A 15,209-nucleotide genomic window follows, 5' to 3' on the forward strand; every position below is an offset into this window, starting at 1 on the left:
CCTGTTATTTTCACCTGATGGGCGCAAAGATTATAAAGTTACTAACAAATGGATGTCATCATCATAAAAGCTCAGGCACAAATACTAAAAGGAGTACAGTAGTACAGTAATAGCACACACTAAGTACAGAGATTAGCACAAAAGGAGAAGACAAAAAGGTATAATGGCACACGGGCTGACACAAATACACAAAGGAGAATTTCTGTCTCATCTCGACGTAGTTCAAGCACACAAGACACAGTACACACTGTCTTTTAATTTGTTCTCTTCACTCAATCCTGCGGATAGAAATGAAAGCAGAGAAGAAAAAAAAAGGTTAGTGCATGCGAGTTATAAAATATTTCGTCGCCGTGCAATCCAACTTTATACAGCCTGTTTTATTTGTGAACATGTTCCTCGTTTGATTAATTTATTTTAATTTCTGGGAGGCAATTGTGGTCCAGTAGACGAATTATTTGGCTGCTTGAATGCCTGATTGTGTCCTTGACTCCTGCAGATTGCGCAAGTCCGTGAGTGTGTGTATTGTTATCTTCGATATGATCATCCAGATTGCGCAAGTTCATTATTGGATATTAATGTAATATTGTAATATTAAATGCAAATATTTGATTATTATATAGGTTTAATGCAATATCCTATTCAAAAACAGAGAATGTAAGCTGAAGACAAGTGACGGAAGCAACCATAATTATATGCTTTTGCACTTTGTACTCCAAAAGCTAATGCTGAAAAATAGAAAGAGATGAAATACTCTTTAAATTAATCTAAAATTAAGTTCTATAAATAAATTTAGGTGCAGAACCAAAGAACAAACAAGCAGGCTTATATGTTGGTTCTGATATGTTGCGTGCATGGCCTAATTAGGGTTTACAATATTGGTAGTTATTGTGAGCTAATCGTCGGGGTATGATAATTGATAACACCCTGGTATATCGACCAAATTATAAAAATAAAGAATAAAATTTCCGGTAAAAGTTGTTGGCATTCTTTTCTCGTCAGTTTCGCCAGGTTTAACCGCAGTAACAGTAACAGGGTTTACCGTGGGGAGGGCTAACCCATCTCCCGATAGTAAAAGGTCCCCTGGGCCTAATACTACTGAAGTGTTGACACATCGGAGAATATGATAGTATGAGATTTGTTCTGCTGCTTGGCAATGGTGGTTGTCAAGGTCAAGGCACATAAGATAAGCGCAGAGAAAAGAGAAACAGATCGCTGTGGAATGTGGAGAAATTAAGAGGATTATTTTTGAAATAATATAATAATATTTTAATGAAAAATTGTAAACATAGAGGTTGATGACTAAAATCGTAAGCATAGCACTCTATCATATGGAAGCACCACAGTAATATTTTCCATTAATATAGTATTATTTTAAAAAAAATCGTAGAGAGGCTGGCCTTTCCTGACAATCAACTGATCAAGGCTGAACTATGTTATTTGATTGAGATCCAACCATCCACATTGCTCAACCGAGATTGTACTATCACATATATTTAGGGGTGGATAAAAACCTCGAAACTCGTAACTCATATTGACTTGAACTTATAGTTTTAATGAGTCGAGTCGAGCTAGGGCTTCATCTTTTCGCTTATGTTTATACTTATCAGCTAAAATTTGTTTTTTTTCAACCATATGTTTAGAGCTGATTTTGAGGTTTTTTTCATTGAAGTTTATTTTTTAGCCTTTGCATTTAGATCGTTAAGAACACGTATATAAAAGTTTTATTTACAAACTACTTTTATATGTCTTTTGGTTTATTACACAAATAAGCTGAAATGATGGGGCCGCTAATCTTTAGCTCACGAGCTTAACAAGCTAGCATGTGATCTACTCCATACTCGTTTAGCTTGTTAGTATAAGATATAACCATATCTATATATACTTAGTGCTACTTAACTAATATTTAGTATTTTAATTTACATTAAAACATTCGTGTTTAGTGAGTTTTTTATTATTTAGTATTGTTTTTTATTATGTTAATATATAATAAAACAGTAAATTTGAAATTATTAATATAATACAAATGAAACAAGCCTAACGAATTTAACGAGCCAGCGCACAAGCCGAGCCTAATTGTAGCTCTTTAACTCGTTAACGTTAACGATCCACCTCTACGCACAATGTACAGATGGCCATGAGTCTCGCTCGGCACGACCCGGCCCAGGCACTGGCTAGGCACAGCCCAAGGCGATCGAGCTAACACGGCATGGTTGGCACTTCGAGCCGTGCCGTGCCGGCCTACAGGCTGCACCTTAGGCCCAGGCATGGCCCACCAGTAGTCGGCCCATGCTGTGCTGGCCCGAAGGCACGGTAGCCCGAGAAAGTATCTAGTGCAATCATCTAATCGGTGCAACTATGCAACTCTCATCCTACACCGTTAGATCGAGAAATAGACACCTGAGATTCGTCCACGTCAACATGAGTTAAAATTTAACTCCCAGTAAATTTTAGGGTTGGTTTGGTTTGTGGCCTAAATTGGCCTTACCAAATTTTGTCAATGTCAAATTTTGGCAACTTTTGGCATGGCTAATTTTGGCAAAGGTAAAATTGTGTTTAGATTGAAGCCAAAATAGCCTAAATTAACTGTTGAAATAGCCTATTTTCTTAGGCACGCCAAAATTTGGCTCCAAACCAAATAGACAATAAACACTATTGAAATTGACAAATATTGGTAAGGCCAATATAGGCCTCAAACCAAACCAGCCCTTAACTCATGAGGGAATCTGTGAGTTAAATTTTAACTCATGGTGACATGGATGAATCTTGAGCGTCCATTTCTCGATCCAACAGTGTAAGATGAGAGTTGCATGATTGCACCGAATACTTCCCCCGGGTGGCCCATCGTGCCTTCTTTAAAATAAGTATATTTCCCCTCCCTCTTTAAAATAGCTAAAATAAGTCTATTTTATGTCCCTACTTTTTACGTCGTGCCATATAATATGTCTATTTTTCCTCTCTATTCTTTGTGACGTGCCTTACATATGGTTGAGAATAAGTATGTTTCGCATCCCTGAACTTTGGGCCGGGCTATGCTGGCCCAGCGTGTTGAGGTAGCAGCCCAGGCACAGCACGATTGTTGGGCCGGGCCGGCACAGGCATGACCCGAGTCAAGCCGTGCCATGCCTGAGCCGGGTCAAATCACCGGCCATCGGGCCTCGGGCCATATGGCCATCTATAGCACAATGCATGGCGTGTCACTGGATTACTGCTACTGCAAAGTGTACTTACTGGGAGCAGTCGACGTCCGGCGAGAAGGTGTAGGGCAGGGAGAGGCCGCAGTCCGCCGGCAGGTCCCTCGCCGGCGCGGCCTCGACGGCGGTGAACTGGCCGGAGACGGCCGACTTGAGGCACTCGCACGCCGCCTGCCGGTCCTCCGTGGTGGCCGCGGCGGCCACCAGGCCGGACAGGCCGTCGCAGCACTCGCCGGAGGGGTGGTCGTCGTCTCCCTGCAGGAACCCCAGGCACGGCGTCACGTCGGCGACCACGTCGGAGCACGACACGGAGACGTCGTCGGCCGCCTCCAGCTGCCGGAGCGACAGCAGCAGCGCGAACACGACGACGGCGGCGACGGCGAGGCGGCTCGCGTTCTTGCCCATGGTTTGGCTTAGTGACTGATTAATTAGCTGTTTCTTTCTTTCTTAATCACTGTGTTAATCGATGCTATTGTTGTACTGAACTAATGATTTCTGTACAGGGTATTTATAGGTACAAAAGAAGAGATATATGGATGTTCACAGTTTCATATTAGAGCATTGTTTGTTCTTTATTTGATCATCATTGTCTTAGTTATCTTGCTTCCATTAAAAAAAACAACTTTTCTAGGTTAGATTGGTTACACATGTATCAAGTTCTAGAAAAGATAGTATGATTGGTACAGTAGGTAAGCTAATATAAGAAGACATCAAGTTCTGAAGATATATACAACTGCAAGGAGGTTTGAGATGCTCACAAGTTTCTCCTGTTCTAGATCACGAACCAAACAGAGATTTTTCCAGCCAGAAAGGCAATCGATCGCGATGAATGTTTTACCTATCTATATGACAGAATCAGATACATTTTACCCACCAGCTCGCGTGATTAGAGCTTTTCCAGGTATAATGTATTCAGAAACCCCGGCCAAGTTTGAGCTTCACACGTTTCCGTATCTACTTCAACAACCCTGAATATGATGTAAAAAAACGCTTGCAAACTAGTACTGACGAAAATTGTGCAGAGTACTGATTTTCTTTTTTTTTTTGCTCTAGGTCATGAAGTCCCCCATTTCTCTTACTAGAAATGAGCAAACACGCTATAGAAGTCTGGTACAAAGCAGTTTAAAACTGAACACAAAAACAAAAAGCGAATTGAAGTTACTAACAGCGGGGCCTGTGCTCAGAATTGACCCTTCAACAGAAACTACTCTCAACACAGATTAGATCAAGCCAGTATACATCAACAAACTTTTATGCAGAGGAGAACACGAAAACCCCTGAAGCCCCACTTCTCCAAATGACCAGTATCTCCATCAGCCTTCAATCCTCCTGATGCCAGCCCTCTATCCGAATCTTAAACTGCAGATTTCTTTGGGCTTGCTTCCGGCTTCTGCATAACAGCCCAGGGTTCAACCCAATGGCATTGCCAAAGAAACAAAATCTGTGGGGTTATTTGGGTTTTTTTTTTCTCAAAACAAGCTCTATCCCTAGTTTTCCAAATGGCCAAATAATTGCAGCCATCTATCTATCTATCTATCTATCTATCTATCTATCTATCTATTATATTCTATTATATTATTAAAACAGCTTTGAAAGAAGGCACCATGTTCGCTGTGGGAGCTAGAAATTCCCACATTAATCAGAGAAAAAGAAAAAGAGAGTCCAAATAGAAATACAATCTAAAAATAACTGAAATTCGTAATTAAAAATAAGCAATATTGAAAGAAGAGTCCATATAGAAAACCAATACGAGATTAATAAAAATTCAAAATAGCTGAAATTCGGAATTAAAAATAAGCAATATTGAAAGAAGAGTCCATATAGAAACCCAATACGAGATTAATCAAAATTCAGAATAAAAATAAAATAAAATCTGAAATTAGAAAAAAAAAGAGTCCAAGAAGAAATACAATTTAAAAATAACTTAAATTCGGAATTAAAAATAAGCAATATTGAAATAAGAGTCCATATAAAAACCTAATACAAGATTAATCAAAGTTCAGAATACAAATAAAATAAAATCCAAAATTAGAAAAAAAGAAGAGTCCAAGTAGGAATACAATTTAAAAATAACTAAAATTAGGAATTAAAAATAAGGAATATTGAAAGAAGAGTCCATGTACGAACACAATACGAGATTAATTAAAATTCAGAATAAAAATAAAATAAAATCTGAAATTAAAAAAAATAAAAGAAGAGTTCACGTAGGAATACAATTTGAAAAGAACTAAAATTCGAAATTAAAAATAAGCAATATTAAAAGAAGAGTCCATATAAGAACCCAATACGAGATTAAACAAAATTCGGAATAAAAATAAAATAAAACCAGAAATTAGAAAAAAAAGAAGAGTCCAACTAGGAATTCAATTTAAAAATATCTGAGATTAGGAATTAAAATAAGAAATGTTTAAATAAAAGTCCATATAAGAACCTAATACGAGATAATGAACTCTAAAAACTATAAGGCCTAATTTTTAAAGTTCTAAAGAGGATTAATAGAAGTAGTGGTAGATCGAGTAACCATATAAAAAAGGTGTCAAAGAAGTGAGGGGTAGCGACTGGCGTGGATTTTAAAAACTATAAAATAATTAGAATCACGGGAATGATAATTTTAAATAAAATCATGTGTAATAAATAAATAATTTAAAATTAATGCTAGCCGCGCAATTGCGCTGGCCGCCCACCTAGTTCCTATCACAAGAAGGTTTTTTTGTGTGTTTACAAGATTGTTAAGCCAATGTCCAAACAGATCTTGATTATTCAGCATAGGTTTCGAACTAAGGGCACAAGTTACTATATTCCACAGAAGTCTGGCCATGGGCATTGTACATTTTCATCTTTTCACAAAATTGACATTTTCTATCCCCTTTTCTTCAACCTCTTATGTATAAGTTATCTTTTGTGAGTGCCTTGTTTTTAACAAACAACCAAATGAAAACTTTGATCTTCAGAGAAATTTTAAATTTCCAGATTTTTTTTTTCTGCCGAAAGTTCACTTGTTGCATTTTAAGAGCTTTATACAAAGACTTCACAGTGAATCTTCCTTCTTTTGTCAAATTCCACCGAAGTTTATTTTTACAGTCTTCTTGTAGATTTAGATCATCCCAATTACTCTTTATTTTATTCCAGTCTCTAAGTTACATATATATGAGATAATTCATTTTATGCCCCTGAGTTTACTCTAGTTCAATGATTTGCCATCGACTTTGTCTTTCTCTATAATATGCCAACTTTGTCAATTTTTTCTACAATATGCCATCGGGATGGATATTTTTCAAAAAATACCTAAAATTCCCTTCAAGCCATACAAGGATTGCCAATTGATTGGCTCATTATAAGTTTTGAAAAAAAATATGAAAGTTTTAGTGTAGCCTTCTTATATGATATAAAGTTTCTATATATATTTTAAGATTTTTTTTTTCAAAAATATTTTTTGAAAAACTATTTTTATGTGGTATATGAAAGATGAATCACATATACAAAACATAGCTATATTAGAAAAATAATTTTGTGTAGCATATGAAAGATTATTTACATAAACGATCTCGACGCTAGAGCATATGAAACATAAATTATATTTTCAAAAAAATTAATACATGCATATTGAAAATATTAAAATCCACACACTTCATATTATGTGTGGGGGCTATGTAAAATTTTTTATATTTTTACAATGCTTCTAGTAGGTAGATTAGTTGTCAACCCTCTATGGCTTGAAGGGCACTTTAGGCATTTTTAAAAAAGTATCCACCCCAATGACATATTGTAGAAAAAAATAACAAAGTCGGTGGCATATTATAGAGAGATAAAGTCAATGGTAAATCATTGAACTGAAATAAACTCAGGGGCATAGAATAGATTCTCTCCATATATTACACTGCCATGTTAATACCTGCCTTGTTGAGTAAATTCGGGCCTATTCACATTGCTCGACATTTCTCGCGAAGTCATGAAAGCAAGAGGCTGGGACGACTCTCAAAGTACATGGCCACGTCGAGAAGTTAACTGTGAAAATGGTTGGGCCAGAAAAGATATTAAAGCCCATCATAGCCTCTGAGCCGCTCACTCACTGAAATTCATACGGCCTCATATTTCACAAGACGAACTTACATACTGCCAGAGGCTGACAAGATGGTCCCACCTACAGAGGCCACGTCGACGAGCTGACGTGGAGCAAGTCGACTCGTCAGGACACTGCCGCTGCGTCAGCCAGTTTACCATACGCATCAGTGCACACACACTTACTCCTACTGTTACTGTAGTGTCTTCTCAATCATCGATCGCTCTTTCGCTGTGTACACAGGATCAATTAATTCCGTCATTTTCATGGCCAATGACATGATGCTCTAATTTAATTTAGTTAGTGTGCTCTTACTTTCTCAAACCGTCACATCTATGCAAACAACAAGAGAGTACTGTCGTGAGAGTTCACATCTACGCAAACAATGAGAGAGTACTGATGAGTACTGTTGTGAGAGTTCGTGTTGTTTCTGTCATTGCACTGAGCAGTTTTTGCAGGTCCAGGTTGTGTCCATCAATCAAGTTTGTAGCATTACTCCCTAGCTCGGTCCAAATATGCACGCTTTTAGAACAGTTGTAAACATTTTTTTACTTTGATTGTCAGTAGAAAAAGTCGTAAAGATTGAAGACATAATTAAGAATGATGTTATTACACATTTATTGTTTGAATTTGATGCTTAATCTCTACTGTTATAAAAATTGAAGATGTTTTTACCAGTATTTTGGTATGTTATCTGTGTATGAGTCGGTTTTTAAGATCATTCATTTTTTTTAATATAAAAGAAATCATATAAGAAATCTGTTTAAAAAAAACTCGCATGCTAACTTGAGCCGATCGGACTCCTAATTGCAGCTCATAATTTTCTAAAAAAATATATATCCAAGCGAACTCCCACAATAAATTTCATCTTAACTAAACCATATAATAATAATAAGATTAAAATAGACTTTACCCGTTATAATGCACGGGTATTTTCTCTGGTAGTAAAAATATTTAAAGATTAATGAAGAATGGTGTTACTAGATTAGTCGTTAAACAAGCTGTGATGATATGCAGGTTTTTCTTAAATGAAATGATTTATTTCTATACTTCCTCTATTTCAAACTATAATTCAAAATTTGCACCATAATATAAGCATTTTAGTACTAGCAAAATACACGTACTTAAGTATGGGTAAAAGAAAATATATAATAATATGCCATAGATAAAAAATATTTTTTATCAAATATATTAGTATTACTTGTTTGCTTATTTAAATATATGGTATCCACTTGGTTCAAAGTTTTGAACAAATACTTAACTATTGCATGGTACCAACAAATATTAGTGATTAATTTGTAAAAGTGTAAAAGTAGAAGTGATGCCATCACTAATGTTTTTTGAAGTCATATAGATATATATTCAATGCATGCAAATCCAAGCAAAGAGAATCTAAACAATTTAAAATTTAAATTTCGACCACTAAGGTAACAATTAATCTTCGCTAAACAAGCTAGAAATGATTATATTTTAAAACATAGGGAGTATATATATTATCATTAACCGTGTCAAAGTCTAAAAGCGTTTATATTTGTGGATGGAGAGAGTGTGTCAGAAGGTGGGTTTAAAATAGATATTGGACTGATTGTAGATAATTGTTTTATAAGGACACATTAAATATTATATATTATAAAGCTAACAAATAGTGGCTTAGAGAAAGTTATTTGAGCAATGTCAATATAGAAAATATTAAAAGGAATCGTGCTTAGCACCAATAATCTGCATATTGTCCATCGGTCATTTAAATATTAGCTGAAAAGAAAGCATCCTCAATTATAGTACTAATTGAGCCATTGATACTACAGTAAAATGTAGTAAGATAGTACTATTTTAGAAAAAGAAAAAGAAATACATGGAGGAAGATTTGCTATATGGTACAGCATATACGTTTGGTATTTCTCTTTCTGCCCCAAAACTCTGTAGTATACGCATTCATCAAATCATTCTCTGCCGATGTGAGAGTTTAGGATGTTCTTGCTGCTACGTTTCTCCGAACATGACACTGAATTGACTTTGAATCCGACAGCTGGAGCATTCAATCCTTTTTGTTTTTCCTCGTATTCCAGTTCCCTGAGGTTGCTGATACGAAAGAAATTTATAGGATTGTTAAATTGTTTGGTCCCAGCTAGCAACCCTGGCTACCTCTCTGCCCAACCTGGCATTTCCTAGCTCCCTCCCTGGATGGCTGGAAGATCTCTGAATGTTTTCTTTCTTTCTCTTTTTTGAAGAAAAATACTGTAGGAAAGGATCCTACAATGTATACTTTTAATTTGGTCAAATTTGTTTTTGCAGGATTTAATTTTGTCAAGTTACTACAATCCAATTGGTAATGCATTGGGTTGTTCTAGTAAGATTCATGGCTTTATACTCTTGGGGAAAACACACTGCTTAATTACTTGGTAATCCAATTGGTAATATATTTTTTTCATATTTATTTTCTTTAGAGATGTATATTTTCTGAGTTCAGTGGGGGAGATACTGCTTAATTACTTCTCACTGTTTTTATGAGACCTCAACAACGATACTGAATTTGTTTGTACAACTTGTGATTACAATTTTTTTTTACAGGAATTCAGGTTTTTCATGTTATTATCAGGAGGTTTACTTGTTTTTTTCTTTTGGACTGTACTTCAATCCTGATGAGAACAGATCGAGATCATTTGATGACTCTTCTGTGGTGTCAGCTTGATTAGCTGGCTTTTGCACCGGTAGCAGCCGGCAAAAGTAATCTAAGTACATCCTTAAATTTATAACTACATGGACATCAGGGCATTCAAGAATTTTGGCAGCCTGCCTGCTGGCTGGAAATTAAAACTCAAGTTTTCAGCTTGCAAGAGTAACAAACTGGTCCAAACACCGTGCATCTTTTAAGTCATTGTCGTTTGCCTTTTGCTCTGGCTATTTGATGCTGTCTTGAAGGCATACACTACAACACTCGTTTCTAACATCATGTCAACAAAACTTATTTAAAATTGTACTGAAGTAGTTTTAATGGCTGATATGTTGATTCATTTTCATGTGAAGAATACAAACAATTTCATCCATATTGTAATTACTGCATGAAAACATATCACTATAAAAAGTGATGGGAAGTCATATTACTCTGTCAGTACTTTTTGGTACTTGCATCCAAATTGTTGGCCAATCACTGCAGAGCAAATGTTGCCGGACAGTAATTCAGTGTAAGTTAGATCTTGAAAGTCTTTAACTCCAATTGTTTGACCTTAATCTATTCTCATCCTTCAACCATGGGAAACTTTATTATATTAGAGAATTCCTTTCCTCTGAAGTTTCTCTATGATTCGTAGTACAATGCAAAAAAGGCCTCGACCTTTTTACCACTCTCACCTAATCTAATTGTTGTGAAGAAAAAGAGAGAGAGAGAAGTGGCAGTTGATGATGTTAGTCTCTACTGTCTGGGCCCAGTATGATTACAAGAATGACATGCTAATTGGTTTGTTAAGCTGTTATGGAAGTCGGATGGTGCCTTATCCTATCTTGAGGCTACCTCCACTATGCACATATATAATTGTATCAATTAATCAATTTATTAAATTAAATGTTAAAATAACCATATGAAAGGAAACTCATGATTTTAGAATTGATAATGTTTAACGCATTACTCTCGATTGGGAGAATCGAACCCGCGCCTCGAAGGCTCGAACAGACAATGTGCAAAAGAATGAGACTAGGGATTTACCACCAATCTTCATCCTTTTAGCGTGTATTAGGGGTGCGCTCACAGGTGTGTAAGTGTGGTGTACACATAAAGTAGCTTGTGCGCTTGCACCTTCAGCATAACCGAAACAAAGTAATGTGAAGAAGACTACCTCAAACAACTAAATGCAAAAACTTGTGCACTTCCACTATATGTATATGAAATTCTAGAAATTTCTCTCTAATGTTGTGAACTTTTTACTTGTCTGGTATACTGCATCATCGTAGATATCAGAGGTACTTGACTATTTTCTGTGTACTCCCTTCGTTCCATATATTATAAATTGCTTTGACTTTTTGATTTTTATTAAATTATAGAAAAATATAACAAGATAATTATAGTTTTATTAAGTTTAGCATTGAATATATTTTGATAGTTTTATTTATGTTGAAAATATTGTTATATTTTTTTTATAAATTTGATGAAAGCTAAAGAAGTTTAACTTAGAAACTTATAATATGAAACGGAGGTAGTAATTGACTAGTATTTTCTTTCTTTTGATAAGATTTTCCCCATTATTTAAGACCCCTCTTCCCACAATCCCATTGTTAGATTCAATCGAGCCTGAATCTAAGCCATTCTATGCCCCCTGGCCCAAAGAACCAGGTCAGTCAAAACCCTCTCTTTCTCCCAAAAAGGCAAAAAAAAAAAAAAAAAAAACCCTGCTGAGAGAGACACACTGAGCAAAAGAGGCTATATAAGTAACAGGTGCAGCTAAGCCAAGAGTAATCCCTCTTCAAATCCAATAGATTTTTTTTCTCCCTCTTTTTTCTTTGGCATTTCACCCCAGAGATCAGAAAACCAAAGCCAAATCCTCTCCTCATCTCCTCGCATGCAACCACGTACACCTCCTCGTCTATGATGGCTTCCTCCCGCGCCGCGCTGCTCGTCGCTGTTCTCCTCCTCCTGCTGGTCTCCTCCCTCTCCGTCCGAGCCGAGGCGGATCAGGTGGCGCGAGCGCCGGCGCTGGCGCCGGACGTTGCCGCGGCGAGCTGGGTACAGCAGGGATCGCAGGAAGCGGCGGCGCCGGGGCGGCCTGGAATGGGCATGGGCAAGAACGGCGCGGCGAGGTGGAGGAGGACGGCGGGGCGGCGAGGCCGGGGAGGAGGAGGAGGCACCGGCGCGTGGGCGTTCTCGGCGATGCTGCCCCGTGGGTTCGTGCCGCCGTCGGGATCGTCGGCGTGCCACAACGACATGCCGGCCGCCGCCGCCGACGCGGAGTTCTTCGTGTGCGGCGGCGGCGACGGGAGCCCGTGATCGTCGACGACGACGACGACGAAGACGGCCGTGTTCGTTCCTGCCTGCCCGGTGCTGGACTTGTTCGATCAACAAATGAAGATCCAGTTCCAAGAGCTCATTCAAGAATAGGATGATGAGTTAGTTCTTGTTTCGATTCGTCACCTTCTCGGCTTCTCCCCTGTTCTTGAATTTGTAAAAAGGCGGAAAAAAAACTTTTGTCCTCCGAAAATGAGTGCTTACACTACAATCTCTTGGACATTCCAGCTCTGTAAACTCCGATCTTCTTTAACTGCTCTTTGCTCTGAACCTGAGTAAACTTCAGAAAGGAGTTTCTTTTGTTTGCCATTGTTCTTACGAACATCTTCTCTGTTATTGTTTTTGTTGTTAAACCATCTGATCTGATACTAACTCAGAACATCATCTGAATACGATCATACAGATGACTCTCAAGTGTTAATTCCTGCTCGTTCTTGAGGCCGTCTGATCATGTCTGAACCGGTACTAAATCTTCCGGTCTGTCACTGCATTTATCGATTCAATCTCTCTTGTCCATGTGAGCTTAGCACACACAAATGCACACAACGCAAGAAAAAGAAAAAAAAGAGAGAGGATGCTTTAGTCGTTTCTTTAAAGGAGAAAAAATATAGTGGTTAATACAGGTAATGATCCACTTGTTCCAGAAACAACAATGACTAGCTGGTCCTGCATGCCACCATGGGTGAGGGTGACATCATTAAGCTAAGATTAAGCTATGCTTAGGCTGCATGTCAAGCAGTAGTAGCTCTCTTGCAGTTTCTTGGAGGCAGGAGCAGATCAAGCTAGCTTGGTGATGTGATGCTTTCCGGCGCCCTTCCGATCTTAAGCGTGCGGATTAAGGGAGGCCAATTGAACTAAACCACTACTAAACTGGCTAGCCACAATATAATCAAATCAATTACTAACATTTTCAAGGAAAAATTAAGCAAATCGATTATCATGGTGAGTTCCCATGAAGCGGCCGGCCAGGTGACTGATAGGAATAGTAGTAGTAATCTATCTAGTGCTAGATAAGGGGGGAGCATGGCTAGTTAGCTGGTGTCGTAGCGTCTACTCCATGCAGCAAACAACGTCGCGCCGCTAGCTCCATCTTTTGCGAGGTTAGAGTTAACGTACGTACGCCCCATGTGAATGATGATTTGTGGGTGGATTAGTTAATTCTTTAATAGCAAGTTTGATTGGCTGAAGAGACAAAAAAAAAAAAAGGAGAAAATGCCAGCCGTCCAAATAAGGAATGGGAAGCAAAAGGGCTTATAGCCTAGTGGTTACAAGAGTCTCAATAGCACTATAGGTCATGTGTTCGACTCTCCATGGAAGTGAATTTTTCAGAATTTGATGGCTATGTGCTTTCAGTGGTAGGCGATGTACCCGTCAATAACAGGAGTAGGGTTTGCGTGCGTTTTATAGGGGTGAGTGTGTGTGCGTTGTGACTTCGTCTATCTTCAGGATGGATTTGCTGGCCCAGTCTTCGAAGATGCTCATAGGGGTAGGTTTACGTGCGTGCGTTCATAGAGTGAGAGCGCTGTGTTGTGAGTGTCTGCATTGTACTGCCTAATTCTCAAAAGAAAAAGGAATGAGAAAAAATATATAAATACGACGTCTAAGCTCATCTGCTCATGGAGTGGCCGGATTGGTCCTCCCTCAATCTCTAAATTTTGAGGAAAGTCTAAAATTCATTCACTAACTTTGGAAATATCTTATATCCCTGAACCATATATCTATGAAGTTCACTTTTCATCCTTTGATTGGAGCGAAAAGTCTGAATTACACCCCTGAATTTTAGGTGAGTACGAATTACCCCCTTAAACCCGAAAACCAGACATCTTTCACTCTCAACTATCAATACCGAATGAAAAACCCCCTCGAACAGCTTTGCAAGCTGTTTTGATCCTATGTGGCAGTTCAGTCAATAATTATTTTATTAAAAAATCGATGGGCTGACTTGTCAGATCTCTCCTCTGTCTCTCACTCTCGTCAAAATGCCATGGAGGAGGCGCGCCAGCGGCTGCATGCGTCTCGCAGCGGAGGCCGAGGACGAGTTGCCTCCACCCCCCGCCCCCCATCGGCCGCTGCCCTCGGCTCCCCCTTCGCCACCCCGCCCCCGTCAGTCGCCGACGTCGACTCCCCCTTCGATGCTGTGAGCTACCTCCGCCCCCGCATCTGCCCTCCGCCATCCTTGGCTCCCCCTCCGTCGCCCCGACTGCCTCCGCCCTCGCCCCCTTCGGCCACCGTTGTAGGCTCCCCCTCCGGCGCTCCCCTTCTCAGTGATAAGAGAGAGATGGAGGTGAGGGGAGGGAAAAGAGAGAGATGATTAGGGAGAGAGAGAGAGGGGGGAGGGGAAAGAGATACAGATAGTGAAAGACTGACAGGTGGGACCACTGATTTAAAAAAAGTGTTAACTGGATTGTCTTATAGGACCAAAACCACTCTGGTTTGAGTTAAGGGGATAATTCGTTCGGTATTCGTAGTTGAGGATGAAAGATATCTAATTTTCGGGTTAGGAGGTAATTCGTTTTCACCAATAGTTCAGGGGTGTAATTCGGACTTTTCCCTTATGATGTGTTTGATTTGGCGGGGTGGCCGAGCTTTTCAATGATCATAACACGAGAAGATTTATGGTTAATTAAGTTACAAACTTAAAAAATATATTTATTTATTTTTAAAATGAATTTTCTATATACATATTTTTAAAAAGCATATAATGTTTAACAATTCAAAAAACTTATGTAAAAAGAGGTACTAGCCTAATGGAGAAGCTGATTGAAACTCAACCTTAAATTAGGTTGATGACATAGCACTAATGTGACAATGTGGCGTAATGTTGAAAATATATATTAATTAAAAATCACTAAATGATCTTGAAAATTCTAAAAAAGATTATCCCCTTATCCATGAAACATTTTTAAAAGAAATATTTTTACAAGCAAGATACATATAACTTGCTTGTCGAAAGTAGTGCTAAAAC

At 38.4% G+C, this 15,209-nt stretch overlaps 2 protein-coding genes across 3 annotated transcripts; one reads left to right on the plus strand and one right to left on the minus strand.

Annotated features, from left to right (window-relative positions):
• Positions 1-53: 53 nt before the first annotated feature.
• LOC127777964 (non-specific lipid-transfer protein 4.1-like) lies at positions 54-3,613 on the minus strand. 2 transcript variants are annotated; one of them, XM_052304584.1, is made up of 2 exons: positions 3,229-3,613; positions 54-278 (listed from the first exon to the last, which is right to left on the minus strand). In XM_052304584.1, the coding sequence occupies exons 1-2, from the start codon at positions 3,594-3,596 to the stop codon at positions 269-271; spliced, it is 378 nt and encodes a 125-aa protein (XP_052160544.1). In that variant the 5' UTR covers positions 3,597-3,613; the 3' UTR covers positions 54-268. The 2 variants fall into 2 exon arrangements, with proteins under 2 accessions (XP_052160544.1, XP_052160545.1); XM_052304585.1 differs by lacking the exon at positions 54-278 and adding an exon at positions 415-490.
• An 8,102-nt stretch (positions 3,614-11,715) lies between these two features.
• Positions 11,716-12,546, plus strand: LOC127777792 (uncharacterized). Its single transcript, XM_052304410.1, has one exon. The coding sequence runs from the start codon at positions 11,828-11,830 to the stop codon at positions 12,224-12,226; it is 399 nt and encodes a 132-aa protein (XP_052160370.1). The 5' UTR covers positions 11,716-11,827; the 3' UTR covers positions 12,227-12,546.
• The last annotated feature ends 2,663 nt before the right edge of the window (positions 12,547-15,209 follow it).

Source organism: Oryza glaberrima, chromosome 6 (genome assembly GCF_000147395.1).
Source record: "Oryza glaberrima chromosome 6, OglaRS2, whole genome shotgun sequence".
Taxonomy (NCBI): Eukaryota; Viridiplantae; Streptophyta; class Magnoliopsida; order Poales; family Poaceae; genus Oryza; species Oryza glaberrima.